The sequence below is a fragment of the Chlamydotis macqueenii genome, chromosome 19 (assembly GCF_036417535.1).
Source record: "Chlamydotis macqueenii isolate bChlMac1 chromosome 19, bChlMac1.mat, whole genome shotgun sequence".
Classification (NCBI taxonomy): domain Eukaryota; kingdom Metazoa; phylum Chordata; class Aves; order Otidiformes; family Otididae; genus Chlamydotis; species Chlamydotis macqueenii.
Window position 1 is genome coordinate 3,978,748 of NC_141574.1, and position 27,715 is coordinate 4,006,462.

The 27,715-nt window shown below is 42.0% G+C and overlaps 2 protein-coding genes across 2 annotated transcripts; both read right to left on the reverse strand.

The window, feature by feature from the left end:
* Positions 1-2,567: 2,567 nt before the first annotated feature.
* On the reverse strand, positions 2,568-20,737 carry GDPD1 (glycerophosphodiester phosphodiesterase domain containing 1). The gene is made up of 10 exons (XM_086763272.1): positions 20,544-20,737; positions 15,994-16,036; positions 11,664-11,799; positions 10,913-10,958; positions 9,457-9,575; positions 8,698-8,787; positions 7,728-7,861; positions 7,357-7,416; positions 6,422-6,473; positions 2,568-5,831 (listed from the first exon to the last, which is right to left on the reverse strand). Exons 1-10 carry the CDS (start codon positions 20,677-20,679, stop codon positions 5,709-5,711), a joined length of 939 nt encoding a protein of 312 aa, XP_086619398.1. The 5' UTR covers positions 20,680-20,737; the 3' UTR covers positions 2,568-5,708.
* A 317-nt stretch (positions 20,738-21,054) lies between these two features.
* On the reverse strand, positions 21,055-27,701 carry SMG8 (SMG8 nonsense mediated mRNA decay factor). Its single transcript, XM_010130630.2, has 4 exons — positions 25,994-27,701; positions 25,232-25,377; positions 23,943-24,818; positions 21,055-22,479 (listed from the first exon to the last, which is right to left on the reverse strand). The coding sequence occupies exons 1-4, from the start codon at positions 27,699-27,701 to the stop codon at positions 22,282-22,284; spliced, it is 2,928 nt and encodes a 975-aa protein (XP_010128932.2). The 3' UTR covers positions 21,055-22,281.
* Positions 27,702-27,715: the final 14 nt, after the last annotated feature.

A 27,715-nucleotide genomic window follows, 5' to 3' on the forward strand; every position in this document is an offset into this window, starting at 1 on the left:
CTGTTACAATAAGCTTGCCTTGGAATGGAACTGAACTGGAATTACATTGATCTAGGTTCAGCATCGCCACGGAAATCAGGGCTTCACACAGCTTTGAAGTCACAGGAAAGTAAGACCTTAAAAAAGCCAGTATTTCTTCTGTAAACTATGTGCTAATCCCTATGAGTTACGAAAACTGAACGCTTTTCAGGGGTAACAGTGCTTCATTAGCAGCACTTCACTCATTTTTGGGGGGGAAAAAAAAAAAAAAAAAAAGAGAAGCTAGTTAGGTCCCAGTTACTTTCTCACTGAAGCTTCAAGTCACATTTTCACATGCAATTCTGTGTTACAGAGTTTGGTCGCAACCTTTGTGAGCATATTCATCACCATCATGAATACTTTCACTGGGCTAAACTTCTGGGAAATTTTTTCATTTAAAAAAATGTGACTTTTAGATCTTGCCTATTTGGCAGCTTGGCTTTCAACTGAACAGCTCAGCAGGATTTTTAATTTCTCTATTTGCATGCATCCATTTTTTGGAGCCTGAATAGCACACAAGCAGCCTGATGGATAAAGCATCGCTGACTGGGTCTAACGTTTGCTACTCCACTACCATGGCAACTCAAGAGGGGAGAAAGCATCGAATCCCTTACCGAGATACTGCCTCAACGTTTTTATTGCTGCGATAGGATGAAGCGGTACTCAACATCTGCTAAAAACCTCGGTGCCTTCGCACTCAAAAATTTACTTGTACCTGGCGTTACTGGCCTTGTAATCAAGATACCCCACCTAATATCGCCTTTTTTCTTTAATTGTGAAGTGGGGATGCTTCAAACTTTTTCAGAGACATTAGGAAACAACATCTTCAAGTACTCCAGATCAAAGAAAGGCGCTTTCATCTATTAACAGCAGTAGGGTTCCCCCCCCCCCCCCCCCTGCAACCTGGCTATTTTAGGTCCAATAACGAAACAACCAGTGTTCCCCACTGCTTCACCGCGTCCCCCCCAAACCACCAAGGTGCAGTGCAGCTTCCCCATCCCCGCCGAGTCCCGGGGAGAGCTGCGCGCAGGGACAGAGCCCCGCCGACAACCGGCGGAGATCAGCGCGGCTGCGGCGGCCTCCTGCGGCGAGAGGCGGGAGGACAGGCGGGAGCCGGCCCCGCGGGCGTTCTGGCTTCTGTTAAACCAGGTTTTGTGGCTTTTTGTTTTCTACATACTTTTCAGCGGGGCGCTTCACGCAGCCAGGGAAACAATCCGTTCCCCACGCACGAGGGAAATTCCAGGGACGAACCAAGATCTCTCGGATTTTTACCAACAGCAAGGATCTTGCTCATCAACGGAGAAAAGAGTATCCTGAAAACACACAAAAATAGCTGCCCCTCAACCCTTCCCGCTCTGGATAAACTGTGTTAAGTTCCTCTGAATCTTCTGTTTGAGTACCAAGTCTCAGTCCTGCAGATTTATGATAAATCACACAATCTGAAGTGATCACAGACAAATACCTTCCATGTTAAAAGAGACGTGAATATTCACTAATGCTTCCCAATTCCCTTTTCTGGTTTACTAACCATTTAGAATGCACAATAAGTAACAAAATACTGCCCAGAGCAACCCGGGAAACCCTCTCATCAGCCTGCCAAAACCCTTTAAAAGTCACTAAATGCTGTCACACGCAAAAACCCCCACTTCACCTCTCTTACCTAATATGAAGCCTTAAGGCTTTAAAATTACATTTGACCTTAAAACCTAGTATTTAATGTAATTTAATGGAAATCCAGCAGGAAAGCTGGAAATTTACCTCTAGGACTAGAGGAAACGTTAACCTGCTCATCATCAGAAACAGAAAGCGCTGTATTTATAGCGGACTGTCACTCAACACAGGACCACACAACACCGCACAGAAGCTTGCTGCAAACGGCGTTCCTGTTCTCATGAACATACTCAGGACACAGCTAGTTCGCCGTCTCCAATTCAGAAGCAGACACCTGTCAACTCCCAAAGGCTTTTTATACTCCATAATCCATTGATCTTTCATTGATCATCTGCAATCTTTTGCGTAAGTCGTCTACAAAACTGAGCAGGTAGAAGAGTCACTGCGTGGGGGAAACGGTGAGAACAGAAGCGTCCTCAAGACACTACAGAAAGGTATTTCAGTAAGGTTATCGTTTAAATTAAGTCTAAATTATCAGATACTGACCATTTCACCAGAGACTAAATAGAAAATTATGATTATTAACCAAGTGAAAAAAAGCAGAGAACGCCCTTTCACAATGAAGGCTCTCATTTCACACTCAGGCCAGTTTTACCGAAAAGTTCATTTGCCCATGGAGAAGGCAGGCCAGGTCCTCTGCAGGCTTCATTTAGCTGCACAGTTGCAGAATCTACGATTACCACGAAAACCAATGTCACTGCCAAAAATTTCTTAAAAGTTCAGAGTACGTAAGATACCCTCTTCTTCTCAGCAACTCTATTCATATAAAAAGATCAGTATCAAAAGTTCAATGTTTACTACACTATAAACATCAACCTCAGAAATTATACTTTTCGGCAAAGAACTCTCAATTAAGTATTCAGTCTCAGATCTTTTATGAGCAAAGACGTTTTAATGTGTCACACTTCAAGAGCATGAATCTTTCTTTACAAGAAAAGAAAAAAAAAATCACTTCATAGATTTGGAGCTAGAGAGGTCCACAAGACTTTCTGCAAATTAAAAATGCATGGAATATATGCATCATCCTTCATACATAAAACATTTTGCAACAGGATTGAGAACACTGGAAGTGTTGAACAATATTTAGAGTTAAAAGTACCTGAAAAGAATCTCTCCTTGTAGAGAGAGATTAACTGAACATCCTCTCGGACAGCTGGGCAAGTTCTCAACAAACGCTTTTCTGTACAAGTGGTTTAAAAATCACACAGCAAGTTGTGGAATATTCAAAACAATGATTTGCTAGAACAAACATTTTACATTTACCTCAATTCCGTATTATTTTGTTACAGTTATCATGGCCTAAGCCCCGCGCCTCGGTGCTCGGATTCACGGCCTCATCCACGCAACAGTATCTGTCTCATGAGATCAAACTTTAGCTCTTGTACTAAAACCCAAATGAATGGCTGAATAAATTCAGCAGCTCTTCCAGCACCAAACCACTTCCCTCCCACGTAACTTGACTCATCCAAATTTCAGATATTAAATAGCAGACCTATCAAAGAGAGGTCATGTATGAAGAGCACAGTCAAAAGCTACATCAGATGTAGGAAGACTAGTGGTTGAAAAATGCATTGAGCATCTTTGAGGGCAGAAGTTTCCAACACCACTGCTAGAGAGAAAAAAAAGAAAAAGATTAAAATGAAATTTAAAAAGTAAGTTTGTCACTTCAATAACTGTGTTTTGTCATTCAGCACAGAACAAAGCAAAACAGTTTATTTACGCAGTGGTCAGGGAAACCTGAGAGAGAAACTAAGTCATCACCTGTCCCTTGAGAGATCAAGTCCAGAAATCAAGACTGGTATTTTAAAATTTAGCTTTTTCTAGCCCCCCAAAAAATGTTTTAATGTATAAGTGCTATTTGGTAGTATTGTCTAAACCAGAATTATATTTTCACGTTAATATAGGTATAAATAGCAGTAAAACGAAGTTGAAGGAAAACACACTGCATAAAATCTTGAGCTACACACTGGCTAGTAAACCAAATTAAGACAAAAAGGGTGGAAGTTTTTCAGGTACCTACTGAGCTGCATATGGAGCTATTCTGTAACTATTCTGTGACTACTAGAAAGCAAGCAGAACTATGTCTAAACTGATTATTAGCACTTATCTGGTCTGAAAGGGAAACAAGCAGCTCAGCACATAATAAATTTAATCCTTTTTCCTGTGAACAGTGAGGAAGTTACATTTTCCTCTCTGCCATTCCACAAGCCTGATTAAATTAAGAGGAAATTGAATCTGCAGTCATCTTAACCAGGGAGATATTGAGAAGGACACTATTAACTCCTTTGCCATCATCATCATATGATGGCATCACAGTGATTAAATTGTAAATGCAGTAGTTTCTTCTGACAACCTACTGACAGACATAATGAAACAGCAAAGGTGCTCCACGATTACAAGTGTGGCACAGCAGCCAGCGGAGTGAAATAGGAGCCCTTCCAAATCTGAGTCAGCAAGGGGAAAACATTACTTACTTTAAAATTTTTCCTAACAGTGAGTATACCTTGCAGTAAATATACTCTTGCATCTGGCTACTGTATTTATTATTAAGATCCATCATTTTCCCATGAAGTTCCTTAAAGAAATAAATACTATCACTAAACAATACTTTTGTTCCAGCAGCACCTGATGATTACACGACTGAGCTTTATACATGTCACTGTGTATAGTTAAGCTACAGCAACCAAATTCCTTCTGAACACCCCTCCCATTAATGTGACAACACCAAAACACGCAGGCATTGTAGGCTCAAATCTGTTTGACACGTGTAACACCCATTCACAACGACAGAACAACATGTGAGCTTCCAGAAATACCTTCCCATCTAACTCCATTCCATCACACCTGGGGTTTCTCGCCTTTTGCCAGCAAAGTTTCTTCCATGTCCACGCACATAAACTTAACGAATACTGAATGTACTTTTGTGGAGAGAAAAGACTACAATTTACACACGTCTGAGATTGACACTTGCTTCTTTTACAAGTAAGGATATAAATCTGCTTTGGGTGAATTCATTTAACAGGAACATTTTCATTTGTTCCTGAATCTCCTGACCAACCTTAGTCTTCTTTGGTCCCTCACACTAAAAACAACTTCTCATTCATCAAGCCAATAGATGTTAGAACTACAAACGTGCAAAAGACTTCTAAAAGATCGGCTTCCTTTGGGAAAAGACTATTTCAAAGTAAGTGTAATCTAAAATAAGTGCAATCTTCCTTTCTGGAAAGCTACCTATTGCCGTGCCATGGTAGCCTGACAGGCAGGTCAGAACCAGGGGCAAACTTACACCTTTGCAGTGGAACTGGGCACCAAACCCAGAACCTGACTTAAATACTGTATTTAGACCTTGACCAGTAAGTCACAGTATTACCATCACATCAGAAAGGGGTCTAAATACAGTTGCAACTCAAGCTCAACATTCTTATCAGTAAGAATAACGGGTAAATCTGTACTGACCAAGTGAGTTAATTTTGGTAAAAAAGTGACTGCCTTTACTGACTGCACTTCACAGGCGAAACTATCTGGCTAGCCACAGATTCCGCTTTCTATTTCCCCTGGGAGTTGTTTTTCTTTTTTGCCCTACAGCTTATCTGAAAACTAAAAGCAACACAAGAAACGCCTACACACAGAATACACTTTCAGAAACTCTTTCGTTTCTGCCCACTAGAACGTAACTGGAATAACTGACATGTCTTCACATCTGCTTAGAAACACTTGTGACGGGTAAAACAATGCTTATTATCTACAGGTATCCTATCCAGCAACTTTCTTCCCAGTCATCACTACTTGTGAAGTGCGCTGTTGCTATATGAGCTATTTACAAATGTAAACTATGTCATTAAAGTTTTAAAATAAATAGACAATCTTTACATTAGGTAGCAACTTGACAACAAGGTAATAGATCATCCAATTACATCTTTCAAATGAAATGATCTGTGTATGCTGCTCAATTTTTTTTTAAACGAAGAAAATCCTTGGCTCACAATCTATTCTGCAAGAACTTCCTTGGTTTTCTTCTTTTACATTGGATAATTGTGTAAAAACTCTTTAAGTTTTGTTGGATAGTCTGTCATCACTCCAGTTGCACCCAGATCAAATGCCCTCTTGTATTCTTGTTCTTCATTCAGTACCCAAATATACACCTACGAGACGGGATAGAGAGACAGAATATTACAGGAAATACTCAAATTTTTTTTAAAAAACAGATGACTTTTGACCTAAATTGTTTCATGTGAAAGAGATAATGCCACATATATATTTAAAATTGCAAATGTTTACACTGTGATGCCAAAGACACGCACACAAACATATCCCACTTCTTCCCCCTCACCCTCCAAAAGGGGGCATTTTCTAGCAGTGACTCCAACTCCATTTTGTTACCTGAGGCTTCAGGTATTTCCAAAAGTCAAAATATTATTTTGTGAAAAGCCCAAAATAGGTAAGCAGTTTAGCAGATTTTTTAGGCTTAAATTCGAAGTGGGGAAAAGAAATAATCTCAAAGGGATTTAAATTAAAGAGTCTTTTGTCCAAGCATACAATTCTTCTTTTGCAACTACAGAACTGCAAACGTAACAGCATGAGCTATTGCTCAGGAACCAAAAAGCAACCTGCAATCCTAGTAGCACAGCAGAACATGCTGGGGAGTACATGAACCCATCTTAAGGCCCTCTCTGGCTGGTTCAACTTCTCACTAGGTTAAAAGCAAGTTTCCTTCAGCTGTGCCACGCTGTACCTGAATGCCCCGAGCAGTGAGGTGGTCAAAAAGTGCTTTCCGCATTAGCAATCTGCAGAAAGGAGAAAGATATTATTTAAGAACTTGAAGTATATATGAGATTTTCAATGCCTGCTGATGTGCGTAATAGAGTTTTCCACAGAGCTTTTAGATTCAATGTTTTCCACAAGAAACACAAAACATTAGAGTGGAAATCTAATTATAGAAAACTTTTAGTCAAGTAACTCAAGACTGGTTAACACAGATCCCCAGAAATTTGCATTAGCTATGGATATTTGTACCAGCTCTTCTGAAGATCAAATCCAGCAGACTCCTCCTTTATCATACAGATACCCTGTGCCATGTCCGACGAATCAACCCCTTTACGTTCAGAACAGATTTTATCCTTCACACCAAAAGACATCAAAACTCTACTGGCCACTCAGGAAGTCAAACTAACAGATGTCAGTCACAGAAGCAAGAGCCAGAAGACACGAACTGCAATCACATTCAACCTGTGAAAGCGTATGAGTAGGTTTCCTCTGAAGCACAGATATTCTGAAAATGTGTTCCACATAAGCCAAACAGTATTTCCTCTGATATCGTTACGAAACAGTCACGATCCCATGAAACGTGAAAGCTGCATTCTGAATCTACTTGCATGCTAATTAACTGAACACACTTAACGACAGAAACTAAACAGGCTAAATTGGAGTAATGCACACTGTAACTGCACCTTGGTATGTTTCAGTGTATGAAAAATAAAAGGATACAGGAACACCTATGTTAGATTTGAATGTGATTGATGCTGCACTGACAATAAACCTAAAAAAAATGAAAAAAACCCAAACAAAACAACATAACAAGTAGCTATAGCAATAGCTGCTCTTAGTTGCTTAAGCTAACTAACACATAGGTAAAATATAAATAAAAATTTAGTAAGATTAAAATCTTACGTGTCAGCTAGCCAGATAACAAATTTCTGGCTTCTTGTCATTTTCTCTGGTTCTTTCAGCCTGTTGAGGAAGAAAAAGGTTACCAGAGCACAGATTAAAATATTATTTGAGATGTTCCTGCAAAATGAACATGAAGAATTAATCTTACAAGCACCCCACACTAACAACTGAGTAACTCAGAGCTGGCTAGAGACAGGTTAAATACAGAGAAGCAGAAGATTTCTCTTAGGAATATACAAAAGTGCCTAAACTAACAAAACTGTATTCTCAGCCTGCGGATACTCAGACGAAACCAACGCTCAAGCTGGCTTTATCATTTACTTTCTTTACTACCATTTCAGCGCAGCACCCGCTGACGGACTCCAACTCACTTGAGGATGATAGAAGGCATGGGAATTTCCAAAAATTCTTCCTTGAAAGGAACGAATGGCAGCAGACCAGTGTAGAACAGGCCAAGAAGCAGGAGCACACGTTGCGAGCAGAAGATGATGGGAATGTCAGCATTCTGCAGGAACCAGGAAAGAAAGATTCTAAATTACCTTGGTATATTGTTGAGTCTGGTGCAATTAAATTCACTCATCAATGCATGTTTAAAGTTTAGCACCTGCACCTAAAGATTAGGCTGCCAACTGTTTATGATACGCCTGCCACTGAATTTAAATTACTCTTTCTGGTAGCTTGGAATCCAAGCCAAGGTTTCACCCAATTTGAAGGGGCACTGGGACCTGAAAAGGTAAAGTTTCACTGGTCACAGTGCTGCTTTTGTTACCTGCCTTCACCATCTTTCCTGACTGCATGACATTTCACAATACGTTTTTAAAGATGCTGGTTTATGAACCAAAATATTAGAGCATTGATGATACAAAAATGAACAAATACAACTGCTGTTCAGATAGGAAATGGTGTGTTGTCCTGTGCAGATCAATCAGGACAACATCTGTACTCTCAACTACATCAATTTCACTCAGGTGGGTAACTCCCTCAGACACACAATAAGCAATCCTTAGAAAAACTGCTTTTGTACCAGAGGAATGATGTGCAAAACAGGCTCTAAGAGTTCCCGGCATAAAATCATAACATCCTATATTTTATAGAACAAGAACAAAATATGGTTAAGCTTCATTCCTTAAGTATTTTACTGCACAGTATATAGGTGTTAACTGTGCTTAATTTATTTTAACAGTGTAGTAAGCAGAATACAATCTAAGTGCAAAATTTCTCATCACATCTGAAAGTCCGGCACAGCTGGACAGATCTTGATTTACAGGCTGCTTTTCTGAACATTTTGTCACCACACAGTAACAAGCAGGCAAGAAGGAAGTTAGCTGGACCCATTCTTACCTCCTTAAGACACTTTGATACAACCTCATAGCTGACATTCCCCCACACCGTCAAATGCTCTCGCTTATACTGACTCACCAGCTCCGAAACCTGCAATATAAAAAAGCAGAACCCTAACACTTATTCATTGAAAATTATGTGCAGAATTATTTAACTGAAACTCTACCCGTTACTTTTAAACTACATCAGTCATTACAGAAAATATAGTTCTTCTATACGCTCTCCCTTTTTACGATGATTGTGCTGCTTTGACTGAAAAGAAACAGTGGTTCAGGTGTTCAGGTCAACAGATTTAAAAAAAAAAAAAAAAAAAAAGACCATTATACTTAAAAAAGACATATAAAAATTTCAGAAAACTAGATGGTAAAACAGTATCTGACTGAAAGCAGATTTCCTTTTCTGTAATGAATGCTTATCTTTACACTGACATAATGTTTTTACGACGCTTTGGTAGGCAACAGTCTATAAGACGACCCTTCATATGAGGTACAAACCAAACGTGTCTGGCTGTGCAGCATCAGTTCCATACCAAGATAAAAGATCAGTAAAGGGCTGTTTGCTGAATACCTTGCACAAGATCACTTCTCCGTCTCCTGCATTACCTCATACATGGGGCAAGATCTAACACGAAGGATGAAGCAGTCCAAGGATGCAGATTTTAGTGTCACAGACTGCTAGCAACTCCAAGAAATTTTTATTTTGGAATTTCAACATGGTTACATAACATTCAGTCTCAGCTCAGCGTAGATTTTCATGTACCTTTTTGATCAGCACATTGTTGTTCACTTTGATGTCAATGTTGACAGGAGTTTGTGGAAATGCCTCAAACACCTCTTTCAGGAGTGGAATTCGGTTGTCTTTTCCCTCACATTGACATTCTAGGGAAACAAAAAAAAGTTGTCATTGCTGTGACCATTTTTAATATACCATAGATAAAAGCTGAGATGTCAGACGACTTGTTATCTTAAGGCAAAAATAATTAAAAAAAAAATATATAGTTCCTAGAATTAGCACACTTTTAAACTGAAAAAAACAAAACTTCACTCAGTTATAATTAATTATGACAAACTCACTGCCATAATGAAAATACCCTGAGCATAATCCACATTTAGGTTTGAACTTCATTAAATTCAGTCATTATTTAGCAACAGTAGGAGTGCAGGCATCATTAAAATCCTGAAATAGCAAACACAGGTTCAGTTACCATATAGCAAATGCAACGAGATTTATATGGAACAAGACCAAATGAGAAAAACTTTTCCTTCCAGGAAAATCTACTGAAGAAGCATAATGAGTAAAGGGAGCAGAAGGCAAATCCCCCCAGTTTTATTGTCTGAAAGTGCTTGTGGCTCTAGGAAATTAACTGAAGGCTCTTGCCATCTCTTTGTATTACTGCACATAAACAAGAGATATGTATGTGTGAAGATAGCACGTCATGGGTCTCATCTTGGTGCATGTCAAGTATTTTGCAATTTTGAACAGAAATGTTTAACACAAAATCTGCCTGCTGGACAATTCAAATACAGAAAGGCTACACAAGACAGCCACAAAGCCCCTCAAGCAAGCAAACATCTGATGTAATCTCTGGTAGCCTTTTCTAGGTGGAAGCGCTCTCAATTTTAGCCTGCATGCTTTTTTCAAATTATAGTCCCAGGAATCACAGTTTTCGCAAGAAAACAGGTCAATCTTTTTCTAGGTTTTCCTCTCTTGCAGCTATCTGGTACTAAAATTTAAGTCATGCACACAGTAACTACTACTCTTTCCATTCACCCTTCTGAAAATGTATTATCTGACGTCCTGTAGTGCTTCAAGCCTAGAGTGCACCATCACAATGGCATCTGAGTTGTAAATAAACTCTCTTCTGCCTTCTCTGCCTTTTTCAGAACAAGGCATTTTCACTTGGTGCGCTCTGAAGATCTCACAAGGCAACTGGAAAGCAGTTGCAAGAAGTAGACAAGCAAACAGCTGAAATGTTTAGTTGGAAAAAGATACCTTACATCTCAACCTTAGTCCCTGCCAACTGGTAAGAAAAAAATATATTTTGCTTTGTACAGCTAGGACTGTATGTTCCTTTTAAAACCTCTCTTATCAAGATTCTGATAGAAGCAGATCCATTTTTCTACTCCCTTTGCAAAAATAAGAAATTATCACACTACAATAACGGAAAATTAGTTACTGGTACTGTAAACTGAAATAACAAAAGTAAAAAACTTACCTTTCTGAAATGTGACATCCAGTTTGCAGAGATACGGTGGAAGTTCCTAAAAACAAAGGAAAATGGAACACTTAATTCAAATGCTGGCATATAATCATGAATTTTCTTGAAAAAGACAAAAAAAAATACAATTCATAAGTCAACAAAGTTATTTTTAAAGACAAAAATAATATATTTTTTTTAAATCTTCTTGCCTAAAAAGTGATTTAGAAGCACTGTGTTCATTTTCATTTGAACCACCTGGCATTCTTAGACTTGTGTTACCTGTAGCTGAGTAAGGCAAAATGCTTTGAGACGCCTGCCTGAAAATTCTGAGAATTCCACTTAAATATCAGATAGAAAGACAGCTCTGTAAAACAGGCTTTTAAAATTGTAAATGCAGGTGGGATTCATCTACTGGTTTTCCCACGAAAAATCTGGTCATAGGACAAGGAGCTTGTTGACCAAGCTTCCGTTGTCACCGGTATGGTGAAACAGGCCCACCTCCTATTCTCTTCCATATGTTCTACCTACTCATCCAGCCTACCGTCGGACAGAGCCAATCCCCCTCTGGAAATGTGCCAGTTTTTCTCCCATGAGTGCACAGGGAGCCCAGCTAACTGTTTTTCTTATTAAGATAAGATGAATCCTCTCCTTAGATTTTGCATACTAGACACACACACACGTGCACACAACTTTCCGGCCCATCCCAGCCACTCTACAAACGCATTTTTAAACCTCATCTAGCGCTAACGTTTTTTCTTCAACTTACAGAGTATTTGAGGTCGGATATGTTGACATCAACTCCTGTTGATCTCTTCAGGTTCTCATCATGGGACACAACCACTTGCTCGTCTTTCGTCAGGTGACAATCTAGCTCCAACATGTCTGTTCCTATGTTAACCGCACTGGAAGCAAAGAAGTCTGCCTTGAACCACACGTGTGTTTCGTACAGATCCAGACCTAACACAGACATGTTACTCCATTAAACTAATCCCAGCGGAGGTACTTTATGATGCAACGAATCCTCACAATCTTGCTGCAAATAACTCTGCCGCAGTGGGAAAGCTGATGCAAGAATAAACAACTTATCATGAATCAGGGATGGGATTTGAATTCGGGAGCTTTGGCTCCGTCTTCCACAGAAATCACGTAGCACCCCCGGTGATTGCAGCCTACCACCTCGTTATTGAGAAATCTGCCTCTAAAGTATTGTTTCACAATTTTGAGTGTGATGTTTATTAGTATCTGTACGTTTACCACTGGAAGAAGCAAGCTCTTTTTAAAAAAAAGTAATCAATTTCGTGGTAAACTTAAACAACAAATGACAGGGATGTGCAAGCCTTTTTTTTAAACTTGATTTAAGTTAATCAGGAATGGATGGGTCAGGAAATTTGCAATGGGGCTTTCATGCTTTGGGCTTTTTTGGCTAGCAAAACTATATATTATTTTTTAAATTATTATTTTAATGAAAAAGTTTTACTTTTAAATTAAAAGAAATAAACCACTAAAACACCCAGTCATATTTTTGAACGAAAAATAGCTATTCCTGTTCCAAGCCATTGCTTTGAAAAGTTCTAATCCAATCCCAAATCCACTCTATAGAAGCTTAGCTCATAGGACGAGTAAAGAAAGCAGAAAGCCGTAATAATATTGATGAAAAATAAGTAGAAGAAACCTCACACCAGAATAGAAAAACCAAGCTTTACTCCAACGAGAAGTTAACTGCTCATTTCATTAGAAAAGACACTCAGAAGGTATAATTCCAGCAGACAACTGAAAGTCCCAGTTTGAAGTGTGAATGCTTCCTTCAAATCAGCGGGCTGTTCTTTTCATTCATTTTACGAACAAACTTATAACGTCTGTGAGTACCGGTGTTATACCGGACTGTACAGGTCTATACTGGACCCAAAGCTCTGTGACCAGTAACAGTCTTTTCCTTAAGAAAAGGGCTTTATTGATTGCTGAAGTACAGGCATGCCATAAACATTCACAAATGCTGTAACAAAACAAAACCAAATATAATATACTCCCATAAGTGTCTAACACAATTTCTGGTCCAGCTGGGATAATGACCAAAAAGAGGGTTGTCAAATTAAAACCAATTTGTTAGCTGTTTTCCAGTGCCACTAATTAAGAATTAGGAGAGGAACAAAATCCTATTATACATGGAAGATACACAGCCTGTTTTCTGTAATTTTTCCTCCTGAGGAAAAGCAAATCCAAAAGTGCTGCAGGAGATTTGCCAAATTTGTAGAAGATGTTCCCATCTAGTACCATGTATTATCATTGAACTAGCAAAATTTATTAGAAATATTACTGCTTAAGAAATTCAGGACTGATGCTGCATGGAAAAAGGAGAACAACAACTTGCCTTGTTAAGAGATTTGAGAACTTGCCAGGCTCTTACTAGGAGCTTGCTGCTAAATGAGCTTCCTTAAAGTGCTGCGTTTTTTCAGCTGGAGATCAGTTTGTTCTGCAGCTCTGTAGTAACACATCAAATCTACACTGCTCCAGAGAAGACTCCAGATGTTCTCCAGATTCAGAAGAACGTGCTGGATTCAGATCCAACTGCTCCAGAACTCAAGTTGTGAAGCAGACTCACATTTGCAAATTAAGATGACAGAGCTCTCCAACTGTTTTCAAGTAAAAGGGCACACCAGGAAATACGTAAGAAAAGCCTTACCTTGGAAACTCAATTCCGTTCAGCAAAGCCTAATGTAGCACAATGTACAGAGTTTGCAAATGCCAAGCTGACCACGTACTGTTACTGCTGTAGCTACAGCGCTTAAAGCTTTCTCTCCAAACCAAGTACGTTCATAAAAGAAAAGGAAATACACTGAGAAAGTAATCTGGAGAGAGTTTACTTAGCAGCTTCCTGTCGAGACAATGCTGAAGTACATGGATGTATTAGAGACAATTAAACTTGTAATTAAATTCTTACGACATCCTTTATGCCAGATTCACAAGTACTTTAAGATACTGCAAGTGTCTCTTTTAGCTTAAAATAAATTATTTTAAAATCTAAACCCACCACAGAAGCATTTTAATACAGTATAACATGATTACAGCCCCTCCTCAAACTATTAGTCATTTTATCATGCAAACAAAAAAAATACAGTTTTGGGTACAAATAGCTTATAATTGCTATTCAGAATATTTGTAAATTAAGCTAGCATAGAGCTTGAAATTATCAATAAGGTCCCCCTCTCATACACTCTGCTTATATACTACTAGAATAATTTATGAATTATCATGCAACAGTATTAAATATTAAGTGTAAATAGTATAAATAAAACTATTTGCTTGTCAATACTTAATTACTGTCAACAACAACAACAAAAAACCAACGGGATAGGTCTTAGGCTGCTGACAAGCATTTTCGTTTGGATTCAACTACATCAATGGTCAAATATGCCTGCGTGTGCAAACCTGCAGAAACAGCTCTTGCAGGTACGCCCTCTTTGGCTTCATGCAATATCTGAAGGATTACAAGTTGATTAGTTCATACCAGCTGCCTGAGCCAATCCAGGTGATTTTTCACCGTGTAGATCACCAGTTTTCTTCCCAAATCCTTTTGCTAGCTTACCAGTGGAGATGAGAATGGACAGCTAGGAAGCACAAAGCCTTTACCCCTTCACAGAGTGAGCCAGAAAACTTTCTGCTGCTTAACACAAGGTAATCGCTCTGACTCTGCTTTCTGCAGAATTAATATGCCCTTATTATTCAAACAAGACAATCTCAAACCAAGTAACTGAACTTTGCTACTGGCAGTTGTGATGAGTTCAAAAAGCGGACCTCAGTATCTTCGTTACTCTATAGTTGTAAAACAATTTAAATGGTCAGAAGAGTCTCAGACAAATGTCTGTATTATCACAGAACATTAGACCCGCAGCAGTCGTTACTCTACGTACTGCAGCTTACTTCTGGGAATGAAATAAAAATAGGTTATGGTGTAACTTTCTTTGCAAGAGTCCTATACATATGAAACCAGTATAATACTAAATGAAAATTAAGAAACGGTTAGGAAAAAGAAGCGCTTTACAGAAAGTGTGGTAGCAGACTTGAAAAAGGCAGGCCAGCAGGAAAAAAAAAAAACAACAAAAAAAACCCCCACAAAACTACGCTAAGCTTCCATGGAGACAGAAAATGCTGCAGCACTTTGAATAGCACTGTTTGGTCGGGAAAGCTGGCACTTCTCAGTCTGCAAGGAAATGTGCAAACCGATGAGGCTACTTAGCACAAAGCACATTAAAAAAAACCAGACAAAACGAAGAGAAGTCTACATAATTTGGTCACTGCTCATTGGCAGCCGGAGTTTTAGATATGCTTCTTTTTGAAAAGCCTTTGAGAACCTCGTTAGAATTCACTACTTAAATGCTGGAGGCTTGAAAAGCTTTCCAGTACCAACTCCACGTCAAACCCCTGGATGAGAGGCTTTCACACACTGCGCGAATGAAGTATGTGTACAAAGCGAACATAACAAACATTCTCAATAGCTTTGCAGCTAGCATCTTACGAGTTAGTTAATGTTACGATTTCAATCGCAGTTATTCTAGGAGACAAATTATTAACCTTCTGTACAGAGGAGGGAACTGGATACCGCAAACCTGTGGAGTATCTAAGAGAATGGGTTACAGACATCACAGCAGTCACCAGATTAGACTTCCTGAAATCCAGCCTTGTATGGCAATTGGTATATTGGTACAGGCTACGAGCTGAAATACCTTTTCCAAAACATCAACAAAACCCAGTGTGATACTAGTTGCGAGAAATAACTTCATAGTGATAAATTAACGGAAGGAATTGCCATTAAAGATGGAAGCAGAACAAGAGGAATCATGCCTCGGGAGTTTTACTTCCAATTGCCAGTCTAGCACATTATTGTGTACAAATCAGAGCTTGCGGTACCCCAATTCCTTCTTGTTTAAATTACAGTGATGTTTAGCAACCCACAGGAGTCGTCCAAGGGACGGATGACTTTCATAAATAGGACACTGTAACCCGAAAAACTGATGGAAGTCTTATCTCTCTTGATTGCTTTACTCACTAAAGATGAGAGCACCGCTGATTTAAGCGTTATTGGTTCCATTTGTACTCACTGGTGAAAGGCTGCCATCGTGTTTTCCAGGTTCTCTCCAGCACCTACAAAAATAACAAAAACTAAAACATGTACAGAACAGTTTTCCTCCCCTCAATCCCAGTGGAAATAATTTTTTTTTTTAAATTATTCCAAATGTACGTATTTTGAGGAAATATTTGCAGGAATGCATATGACGCTAGAGTCAGAAATCTGTGTTGCCACTAACCTACTAGGGAGGCCCAAGAGACAGAACTTTCTGAAGGTGAAACAATTTGGAAAAAAAAAAAAAGAGGGGGAAAAAAAAAAAAAATAAAGACTGTTCTCTTGGATTTGTATAACACTTTGAATATACAAAATAAAGTGTTTATTTTACCAGAGGTTGGCTGCCCCGTTTTTCCCTACAGGCACTGCATTTGGCTATGACAATATGCTCCACAGGTGCAATGTACACAAAAATTTTATTTCAGGGTTAGTGGGAGGAGTAGTAGGAGGAAAGGTAACTAGAGGGGGAAAAAACATGAAGAAAAAAAATGCACAAGACTCTCTAAAGCGGATATTCTCTAAACACATAACCCAGTTGATGCTCAAAGAGGTGACAATCTCTTTTTTTCAGTGCAAGGATACTTCCTGAAACAGCACGACTCTGTCAATAAAGGATTATGCTGCTGGCAAAGGGAGGTCTCATACACAAGGAATGAAACACGCATCAACTCCAGTTAAGAAATGAAAGGACAAGCAAATGAAATTTTCTCTCTGGCAGAAGCAAACTCTGCAACTCTTAAACCATCATTCTCCACATAAAAATCTTTGAAAAATCAGCCTGGTTCAGGACTGGAGAAGATTGCGCCTCCTCCCTCCCTCAGAAAATACACAGTATTATATATCGAAAAACAAAACAACTACAGGAAGATACACACACTGATGAAGACATCTATGTAAATTCTAACTGCTCTTTGACAGTGATGAATGACAGACTTTGTAAACAATTACAAAAGCTTTGCCTGTTAACAAGAGCTCACCAGTACGTACTTATCTCAGTCTGTGCTCAGTTACCTAATGAAAGCAATGCAATTCTGTGCACGCACACTAGCAATTTAAAATTGTTATCAGGTTACCTTGCACTGGTAAGTTTACAAAATGAAAGGCTTAACTGACTTAGAGTCATAACGACAAAATCTGCACGGTTTGATGTAAACCAAGACGGTAAGTCCACAGCAGCTTCTACGATCAGACATCCACCAATATTTTATGGAATTTGATTGCAGAACTAGGAATGGGCTGAGTGACAGAAGTGAACAAGGGAGAGAGAGCGTGAGAAACTCATAATGTACTTCTGATGATTGCTTAACAGATAGGAAAAACCTGCAAAGGACCTGGATGATGAGTTGTAAGTTAAATACAATACAAATTGAGGTTTTAGATAGCTGATCAGCTGTGACAATGCAGCCCGTACATCCTGAACGGTAAGAGGGGGGGAACCAAACAGAGTCAATCTTCAATTTGTGAACAAAAAAAACAGTATCCTAGCATTCCTGGGCAGAAGTTTCCAAAAATAAAACTTTAAATGACTGCTCTAACAAGTCATATGCTAGGGAGATAGGTATGGCGAATCAAGCCAGTTGGTAACAAAACGCCTGACTTGTAGTGTTTTGAGGAAACGAGGAAAAAAGTTGAGAGATGAGCTGAAACAGGAATTCTAGATCAGCAACAAGGCTTTCACAAACCACATTCAGAAAAGGGAACTATGACAAGCAAGTGATTTGATGTACTAAGAAATTTTCGCTCCTTAAAGACGAAAAGGTTGGGCTGACTGAAGGGCGTCTGACTTAAACGCATCTCCAGATTCACGTATTGTCCGCCTGCGTTGTCGCATTTCCCATGCAGGAATTACCTTCTCCAGCAGATTTTAGCATCCTGTGAGCCAAAATGGCCACACCCGAACATGACTGCATACTCTAACTTTGAAAGCACCACGGTGGGACAACAGGGAGTCAACATCAAGCACTGGCTCAAGGAAATGACCCTTAGAAGTTCTGCTGGTTTGGGTTTTCTCCTCAGTGTAAGCAAAGAAGCCCTTTAGGAAGAACGTTGCCAGGAGGTCAAGCGAGGTGATTGTTCCCCTCTACTCAGCACCGGTGAAACTGCATCTGCAGTGCCATGTCCAATTCTGGGCTGCAAAGGACAAGACAGACATGGATCTACTGGAAAAAGTCCAGAGAAGGGCTGTGAAAACTAAGAGATGAGAGATTCTTGCATACAAGGACAGGCTGAGGGTGCTGGAATTGTTTAGCCTGCAGAAGAGAGGCTCCGCAGGATCTTACCGACGTGTATAAATATCGGATGAGAGGGAGTAAAGAAGATTGAGCCAGACATTTCTCAGTGGTGCCCAGGGAAAGGACAAGAGGCAATGGGAACAAATTGAAACACAGGAAATTCAATTTATAAACATAAGGAAAAAAAACGCCTTTTTTTCTTGTAACACTGATCAAACGCTGGAAGAGGCTGCCCAGAGAGGCTGTGGAGCCTCCATCCTTGGACGTATTCAAAATCTAACAACTGACAAGGTCCTGATCAACCTGCTTTAGCTGCCCCTGCGCTGGTCAGATGAGACAATCTCCAGAGGTCCCTTCCAATCTCAGCTATTCTGTGATTCCGCAAAAACCAGCATGCTACCAAAGACCCTGCAATCCAGTCCATATAGTTGGCATTGACAGAGGATTCTAATACAGAGTATCGAGACTTAATTATTTATCTCAGAAATAACCAATTTTAAAATTATGCAGAAGTGAAGAAATAATTCACGGGTTTCCACTGATGAGCTAACAAACCGAGATAAGCAAACTCTTGCACGACGAAAGAAGTGAAATCAAAACCCACAGACTTAAAAAACTTCACACACAAGGCTTCATCTCAGAGGCAAAAGCCAAACAAGCGTTATCTTGATCTCCAAAGTTAACAGGAGTAATGCAATAGGAAACGTGACACTGCACCTAAAGCTACAGCATGAGTGAAGCCTGATGAGAACTTCAGTCTTACAGGAATTTAAGTTGCAAGGCAAACACTACAGAAAGTAAAGAGTAAGCAATCTTCAGTCTCATAGTATTGGATGAGCAAAAAGCTGCTGAGATGTTAAGGTTGTACTTCTATCGTAGGTTTATTTCACAGTATAGATGTGGCCACAGAACAATTCGAAGCCTGTGGACTTTGTCTCTGAATGCCTAATGAATAATCCTCCCGTTGAGCAAGGCTTCCTGTTGTTCTAATGGTGCGTAGTGCAACGCCGAAACACTTGCGTTCTAGGCTTAGGGCTGTGTATCTTAACTAAGGTCACTGCAAAGAAGTGAGAACAAAAGAAGATTAAGGAGATCACACCAAGTTCCGACAAAGTCATCTACAAGTTTTTAATAGCTTGCAAATTAACAAACAAAAAACTAACAGTCAAAATTGAGAACCTTTCTTCATTGAAGGAAAATACATACCTACCAGGAAACAGCTGACGTACGCATTCCAAACCAAAACATGCATTTTATGCTATAGTTAAGACTACAGTTATAAAGAAACTTAATCTGTCATATAAACTGAATGAAAGAAATACAAGTAATAAAAATCTACGAGAGATGAGCTCTAGTTTTTGTATTTTAATAATTCAAGGTAGTAGCATAGTTAAGGACTATTGGCTAGAACTGCGATCAAACATTGCACAAACTGGCACTAGAGACAACATTCAGAACTGTTTAAACTCAGCATCTGACATATCTTACATAGAATTTCGGGGAAAACACTAGAAAACTGACTATTTTCACAAATTGAATGAGGCAGCAGGTAAAAAAGCTGAATTGATCGCCACAAAACAGGAAAACAGTTCGCTGTATTTTTTTTCCTGACAATGCTTTGGAAAAGGTAGAAGAAACTTTAAAAACACCTTTTAGCTGTTTTAAATAGAAGCAACCAGCCTACCCACCAGGCTCCAGCACAAGGTGTACGAAGGGGACAAGACCCAAAATGGGACCGGTTTTACCGCGGCACTGAACCATTAACTGTCCCCAACAGCAAGGGGAGCAAGAAGAGTCACAGCAAACTGCATTTCTTCTGAAAGCAGAAAGCCAAGCAAATAGGCAGCTAGAGGCAGGAAGATTGATCTTTTGTACCTGATCTAAGCACCACTCAGCCGCCTCTCTCATCAGGACAGAAACACCAGAATCATTAGGAAGAAAAAATATGTACGTTTGAGAGCGAAACCATCACGACCCAGCTGATTTCGGCTGACGCGTTTTGAGTTCGGAGATTAATTCAGCTTTGAAATCAAGCACTGGTCAGCAGGTGGCACCTAAAATTAGGTTGCGGGAGGAAGGTTTAAAGCCAGCCCGCTGCGAGCGACGGGCACCGCGCAGCAGCCCCGCGGGACCCTCCCGCACCGGGCGGCTGGGAGAGCGGCGTCCGGAGGGAGCGGGGGGGACCGGGGGAGCCCCTCACCGCCCGGAGCCGGGCAGGGCGGCAGGGCTGAGGGCGCGGCGGGGGGCCGAGGGGAAGGCGGGAAGCGGCACCCACCACCCCCCGCCCCGCACTCACCGCCGCGGTGGGAGATGTGCCGGCAGCGGAAGCGCTGCCGCTTGGGCCGGTGGAGCAGCCCCGGACACTTGAGGAGAAGCACTGAGGTGAGGACGTATCCGCCCAGCGTGGAGAGCAGGTACAGGGTGGCCGACATCCTTGCGCCTCCTCGCCGGCTATCGCCGCTCCCCGCCCGCCCTGTCCCGGCCCGGCCCGCAGCCGGTTCCCTGCGAAGCGCCGACGCTGCGGGAGCCGCTACCACTGCGGCCGCGCAGCCGCACCGCCTCCCCTCCGCCCCCGAGCCGGGGAGGCGTCGGTGCGCAGGCGCGGGAGGACCCCCGCCCTTCCCGCCAAGGGCTCGGCTGCGAGGCGGGCTGCGCCGGGGGGGCTCGGCCTCACCCGTCCGCCGGGGCCTCCCAGTTATATTTAAAATAGTTAAATGCCGCGAGCCCTTTCCAATTACACACTTACATTTCCCATTTCTTTTTCCCCGGTGCCTGTTGTAACACAGCCACATCTCTCAGACAACTGCTCTCTCTAGTGCTTTTCATTTTATTGATTGCGCTGGGGAACGGCTAAGTGCTTGGTAAACCCAAATTTATTGCGGCGTGCAGAGAGAAATACCGTCGTCTTCGCAGACGGAGCGGGGTGTTTTCCAGACCCTGCTGATCAGAGATGTACACTAAACAGAAACCAGGTCTCAGCTCCGGTCATGCAGTATAATTACTGTATTACAACAAATTGGCAAATTAAATTTTCTATGCATGCTAATTAAAAACAAATATTCTTGAAATTAAATTAGGTCTCAGCCTACAGCCACTATCACTAATACATCTTACCTCGACAAAAAGTCAGAAGCTGATTTACTGTGACGAATTTTTTGGCACCGACAGTCACTTCTGAAGCTCAGTACCTTTCAGTACATCACATAGAACATTTTTGGGAAGTGGAGTATAATTACCCAGACTCCCTCAATTTGAGATATAAACTGGGCCAAACCCATCCTTTTAGCAACCAGAAGTCTATTTAATCACTACAAGTCAAGCTATACCAACAATTAAGCTGCAGCCGCTTAAAATGAACAAGCTTACACAGCTCTATGTTTTCCACAAATTTACCAGCAGGTTTAGTTTCCAGAGATCTGTCATTTCAAAATATTAAATTAAGTCAGCCTTTAAACAAAATCCGATCCATGAATACAAATGCAGTAAAACAGTTCCACTTGATACAGGTAAGCACAGTTTCCGGCTATGGTGTTAATACGAATCAGAACTGCAATACCTTTTTTTTTTTTAAAGACAAGATCAAAACCAAGATTTCTCACATCACCACATTAAAAGCATCTATGGTTTACGTGCAAATAGCTTGTTTGGAAAAAAGATAAAAGATTCTGCCCATCATTGTCTCAATATGACAAAGGAAACTCTTGATTTCAGGCAATGCTAATTTTTAAATATTCCTAAGTATATATGTAGAAAAATATGATGGGGTAAAGCACTATCATCAAAACATCTAGTAATACAGGCTCAGTATACTGTGATAACCAGCTTTTATTTTTTACATATGAAAACTTAAAAAATGGGAAATTTACATGCCTCAGAATGCTTTCTCCGCTTTGATATCAGACCTTATTTTCAACTTGACTGTGGGCTTCACTAGGTCACAGTGATAGCTGTTTGGTAACAGACATGAATCAAAATCCATGATTCGGATTGAAGATAAGTCTTTTTAAATGAAAACCAATCTACCAGAATAATCCTTATTGTGTAACTGCTTTCAGTATTCCTCGGAGAACTTTGTAACTCATTAATTGTTGGCTTTCTTTGGGAGGAAAGCAGGGTCCACGTTCCGTCACGTACGCATAAGGAAATCTAAGCACCCACAGCCCATCGGATGGAAGCGTTATCTCCTGCTTCTCAGGGTAAAATATAGGACAAGGTGGTGGCCCTGGCTGAACCTGAAAACAAAAGGAAACATGAGCAGATAATCACATGTTATTAGAATAAAAAAAAAAAAACAAACCTAAACCCAAAACTTAAAAGAAAACTGCATCCAAGGAAGTCTCCTAAGTCTTGCCTACAACCAGGTTCTTATCCACTTGAGCACGCTCCAGGAAAACCACCGTGCGTTATATTGCGAAATATTCATAAATTTCCAGTTTTATTACAGTGAAGATGCTGAATTTAAGGCCGTGCATGGGGTCTTACCAAGGAGATCCACAACACAAAATACAAGGCATTCGCCTCTTGGGCAGCAGTAAATGCTGCGTTAAACGCTCTAAACCAATGTGAATTTTCAAGGATTTCAGCAAGATTTAATAGAGCTCTTGTATAATTTATATTAAAAGATTGAGAAAGTCTTATTCGCAGGAGGAACTGATGCGTGGAACCCACAACACATAACATAATGGATATTCCAAACAAAAACCACATCCTTAGGAGTCAAAACCTGTGATAAAGATGTAAGCTGGGAATGAAGAGCAAAATAAGGATCAGCACAAACTGAACCTTCAGTTCTTGCCTCAAACAATGACATGATAAATTGTTTCAAGTGCCAGTCAGTATTCTTCCTTTGACTTCTAAAATAAAGCAGGTTCATATCTGAGTCGCTGAAGGTGTCCCATGAAATAAGCCAACTCCACTGTGATTCAGTATTAAGGATCTTATAGCACTTCCCAAACAGCTCCAAGGGCTACAAAACGTCCCAAATCCGCCTCCCCCCACCCCTCTATGGATGCGTTTTGTGCTATTGTTACTATACAATGAACACCAATTTTCCTACCATAGTCTAACAAATAAGAAGCACTTATGTGCACAGTTATTTCATACAGCAGTAATTGACTCGTTCATATTTTACTACCTTAGAAAGTAAGAAAGTGTAAACAGAGCTTTTTCTCTGTTTTTTTTTAAATATACATTTGAAAATGGGAAAAAATCTCCAATAAAAAAAAAAAGACACCTTTTCACCTCCTAAATTCAAAGGGTAACTGACAATAATTAATCTCAGCAATGAGTCACTGCTTTTCCCTCTGACATTTAAAATGATAAATTCATTCTTAGAGTCATTACTCACTTGTTATCTTTTTAAAAAGAAGCCATTAGTACACTATGAAATGCTATTCATTCATCCTTGATAAAATATTTTTTAAACTTACTTTATACAAAGTATATACAGCTGGCATAAGCCAATCTTGAAGTTTAAAAAAACAAAACAAAACAAAAAATTGTTTATCAGACAGATACTTTTGGCGACTGCAGCCTTAGAGAACTTGACTGAAGTTGGTTTGAGTTGGAAAGAGTTCCTCGTAGCGTCCCTCTAACACCCTTTACCAGTCACCCTTGCACCTTCCAGTCCTGCGATTAACACTGCAACAACCAGCCCCGTCTCTGCAATCGCCACATTCCCTCTTGCGTTTCTTACCTGAGGCGTTAAAGTGATCTGCAGTGGAGCATCAGGAACCACCACAAAGAGCCTCATGAACTGAGCGTAATGTGGCTTAAGTCCTCGCCCCTGAGTCGACGACAGGATGTACAGCGGCATGTCGGAATTGAGGGCTTTGATGGCGGACTCCTTCGGCCCCCCTCCCATCACTTTCATGACCTTATCAGGCCCTGAACACATGAACCTCCTACCACGTGCGTCTTCATATTCAAATCCTACAAAAGCTCGAGCTATGTCATCCCTCCGTCTTCCTCTTCCCATCACAACCGCGCTTCTTTTTCCAGGAACAGCCTTGTTAGGTGCAGGCCAGGAATTGGTATCCAAGTCTCCTTCATCTTCAGTTCTTGTCCTGATGACAATGTCCCAAGGCATTAAATAATTCGTTCCTGGGATAAAGCCTTGTTGATCTAAACCTGTGTGGAAGTTATAAGCCTTAGCAGGCCCCAGCTTAACCAGTGACCAACTGGAGAATTTGGGCAAAAGGCCTTTGGGGCAATTGGAATGGAGCATCCCGGGGAGGTACTCGACAGTGGATGCCTGGCGATCTACCAGGCTTGGCCTTTTCTCACTTTTGGAGTCCCCGCTCTGCCCGTGACTTTCTGTGTTGTCCCCTCCACCCTGGGCGTCAGGCGGGTAAGTGCCCAAGCTGCCCGTCGACTGACCCAGGCTGAGGGCTAAGCTCAGGCCTGTGCTTTCTCCTTGTGTCTGAGGTTCTTTTTCTTTAAGTTTCTCAATCTCGCCTTCCGGAGGGGCAGGTGATGACTCATCCCGAGCAGGCGCCGGATCAGGTGTGCTTGGCTGAAATATGGGAAAGTTGATGTGCTCCAATTTCCCACAGCATTTTTCTTCCAGCAGCTATGAGAAAGAAAATGTGGTTAACTTTCCATCTTCCGTCTTGGAGATGAGGGAGTTGAGAGTCATAACATCCAGCGGCTACAATTAAGGTTCAAGAGATGTGCGCTACGTGAGAACCAAAGCAGCGATGGGAATACAGCCTACAGACAGGACGGATTTAACATTCACATGAACCAACACACTTGAAGTGTAAATAGATGCTCCTGCGTGCATGTACTGGTGAAGACTGGAAGTGCCCACTCTGGTCAACCCATCATGCAAACAATTTCTCCTCCCAGAAATACCCGCCCCAAGCAACCAGTTTACAAGCTGATAAGGTTACAAGGAAACTTACTTGTAGTCACTTCAGAAGACACACTTTGTTGACGACGCAAAAGCACTGCTTGAAGGAAAAATAGAGACCTAACAGTTACCTGGTAAAAGTCATAATTAGCTGCTTTGATATCAAAGGGGTCATCCCGAGGAGCTTGTTTCCTTCCACAGTTACAGGCACCAGTGGAGCGAGCCCGGCTGTTGTGGTACAGAACTGGAGGATTTCTGTCTGCTTCTGGCTTTTCCCCTGAAAGCAAAAATCAGTCAAACCCTAGATCAATCGCTCACCATTTCTAGAGTCTTAAATTCCCTTCATCCACTGCTTCCTCCGTGCTATATACATATGCAAAATTATTTGCCAGCAATGCCAGTTTGTAGAGAACTCCCTCCCTTTCCCACTTTTAATACAAAGTTGCAGTGTAGGTGATACCAGTAAACCCAGCCTTCTTTGTTTGTTAAAACCACTTCCTAAAAGGCAGCAATAACTATATCAGACAGTTTCTATTCCCTGATTGACATCAATCAAGCTATTAAAAAAAAAAGGGGGGGGGCATTTAGGCTTCCTGGAGAACTTTTGTTCTCTTACCCATCTCTGGTTAGGGGGACTCCAGTGTAATGTCTCTAATTAGCAAGATGGAATCAAAGTTACTACTAACAGCGCACTCACTCCTAAACACCACAAAGGAAACCTGCACAACTGCTCTGCTATAATTAATTCCACTGTACAAAGATGATGCTTTAAAGCTGCCAAGCCTTCATCCTCCATAAAGAAGCAAGAGTTGGTGTTTTCAGCCTAAGACAAGACATTTTAAAGCAGATACAAAATTAAACCGTGAGACCCACTTACAAGTGAGCTGCTTTACCTGCTTTTGGGAGCAGATGAAACTTATGCACGCAGTGCTGGTCAGTTAAACTTCGCTCTTCGCAAAGCTGATGCCCGTTGCTCCAGAACTTGTAACAGTCCTCGTTAAGCTGCATGGCGTACTTATGAAAGGCTGGGCCACGGGCGTGCTGGCTGTACACACGCAAGGCCTGTGCCAACTGGTTCTTATGGACCGTCATGGTGTAATTGTGGGGCAGGTTGGACTGATAGGCGCTGTGGGCCATGGGGAGAGCTTTTTGGCAACGGTTTTCTGAGAACTTGGTGTCTATATCTAAGTAGCCTTCCAAGACTTTGATGCTGCTCATGATTTTTGAGCTCAGTTCCCCAGTGAGAGAGGTCGGGTCATCATCTTTGCCTTCAATGGTCACTTCATACAGTTTTAAAGCTGCCGCAACCCACTTCTGGTAGGTTGGGAGCTCGAAGTGAGAGGGCTGCGGGTTCCTCCCCACGCTGTCATCGAAGCCCTTCTTGCTGAGCACCAGCTCCACGTGCTGCCACAAGAACTCCTTGAGGGTGCAGTCCACCAGCTGCCCAGAGGAGCTGGAGCTGCTGCTGCTGCTCTCCGCGTGGAAGGACAGCTGCTGCCTGCCATGCCGCATCATCTGATACCTCCTGGGTCCCGACAGGGTGGGAGTCAGCAGCGAGTCAGTCTCTCTCATGGTGCAGTTGTTCCTGAGCTGGTCGAGAAGCACGGACACCGGATCATCTCCATCCTGGGCCCCACCAGCCACAATGTACACAAAGGCCTGGTTAGCAGGCACAGTGAACAAGCAGTTGATGCTCTGGTTGGTTAGCACTCTGCTCTTGCGGAAGATGCGGTAGATCTGATCCTCCAGAGCATGCTGCAACCTCCTCTTGGGGGAGTGCTTCTTGGGGGGCGGCTTTTCCAGGTGACCGCAGGGGTCCTGGCCCCTGCCTGGGAGGGGATCCACCTTCAGGGCCCCATTGAGCTGGAAGAGGAAGAGGAGGCGTGGAGGGCACGGCCTGCAATTGAGCTTCCACTCCTTGCCGACCGGGCAGTCTTTGATGGCAGCCTTCAGGGAGGGCAGGACCTTCTGCCGCAGCCCGTCCAGCGCCCTGAAGAGGCGGTCGTAGGTGATGTCGAAGGAGCAGGTGGGATGCACCAGCAGCAGGATGTGGCAGACGGAGAAGAGGTAGAGGAGGCTCAGGCAGTGCAGCTTCTCCTGGTGCTTCCAGAACTCGTGGGCCTCGGCGTGAGGCAGCGGGGCCGGGCCGCCAGAGGGGTGACCGGGCCCGGTCTCCCTGCTCTCGGCCGCCGCCAGGTCCCCGCAGGCCCGCAGCAGCTGCGGGGTGTCGCAGATGGAGGTGAGCACCAGGTACAGCACCCGGTTCTCCTGGCTGTAGTAGGCCTGCAGCTCGTTGTAGTCCTTGGTCAGCGGGTCTTCCTCCTGCCCCGAGGCACCGTCCTCCAGCTCGGGGTCGTCCTCGAAGAGCGGGAAGACTTGCCGGTCGCACACGGTGCTCACCAGGGCCGCCTTCTCCGAGCACAGCTGCAGCGCCGTTTTCCCGAAGATTCCCACCACGCACACCTCCTCATCGCCGGCGCCTCCCCCCTCGGCGGCAGCCGTGGCGGTCAGCAGCAGCTCCCGCAGGCTGACGGGCCCCACCGCCGTGGGCGCCCCCCCTACGGTTCCCGCCGCTCCGGGCTGCGCGGCCGCTAGCGCCATGGCTCCAGCTCCGC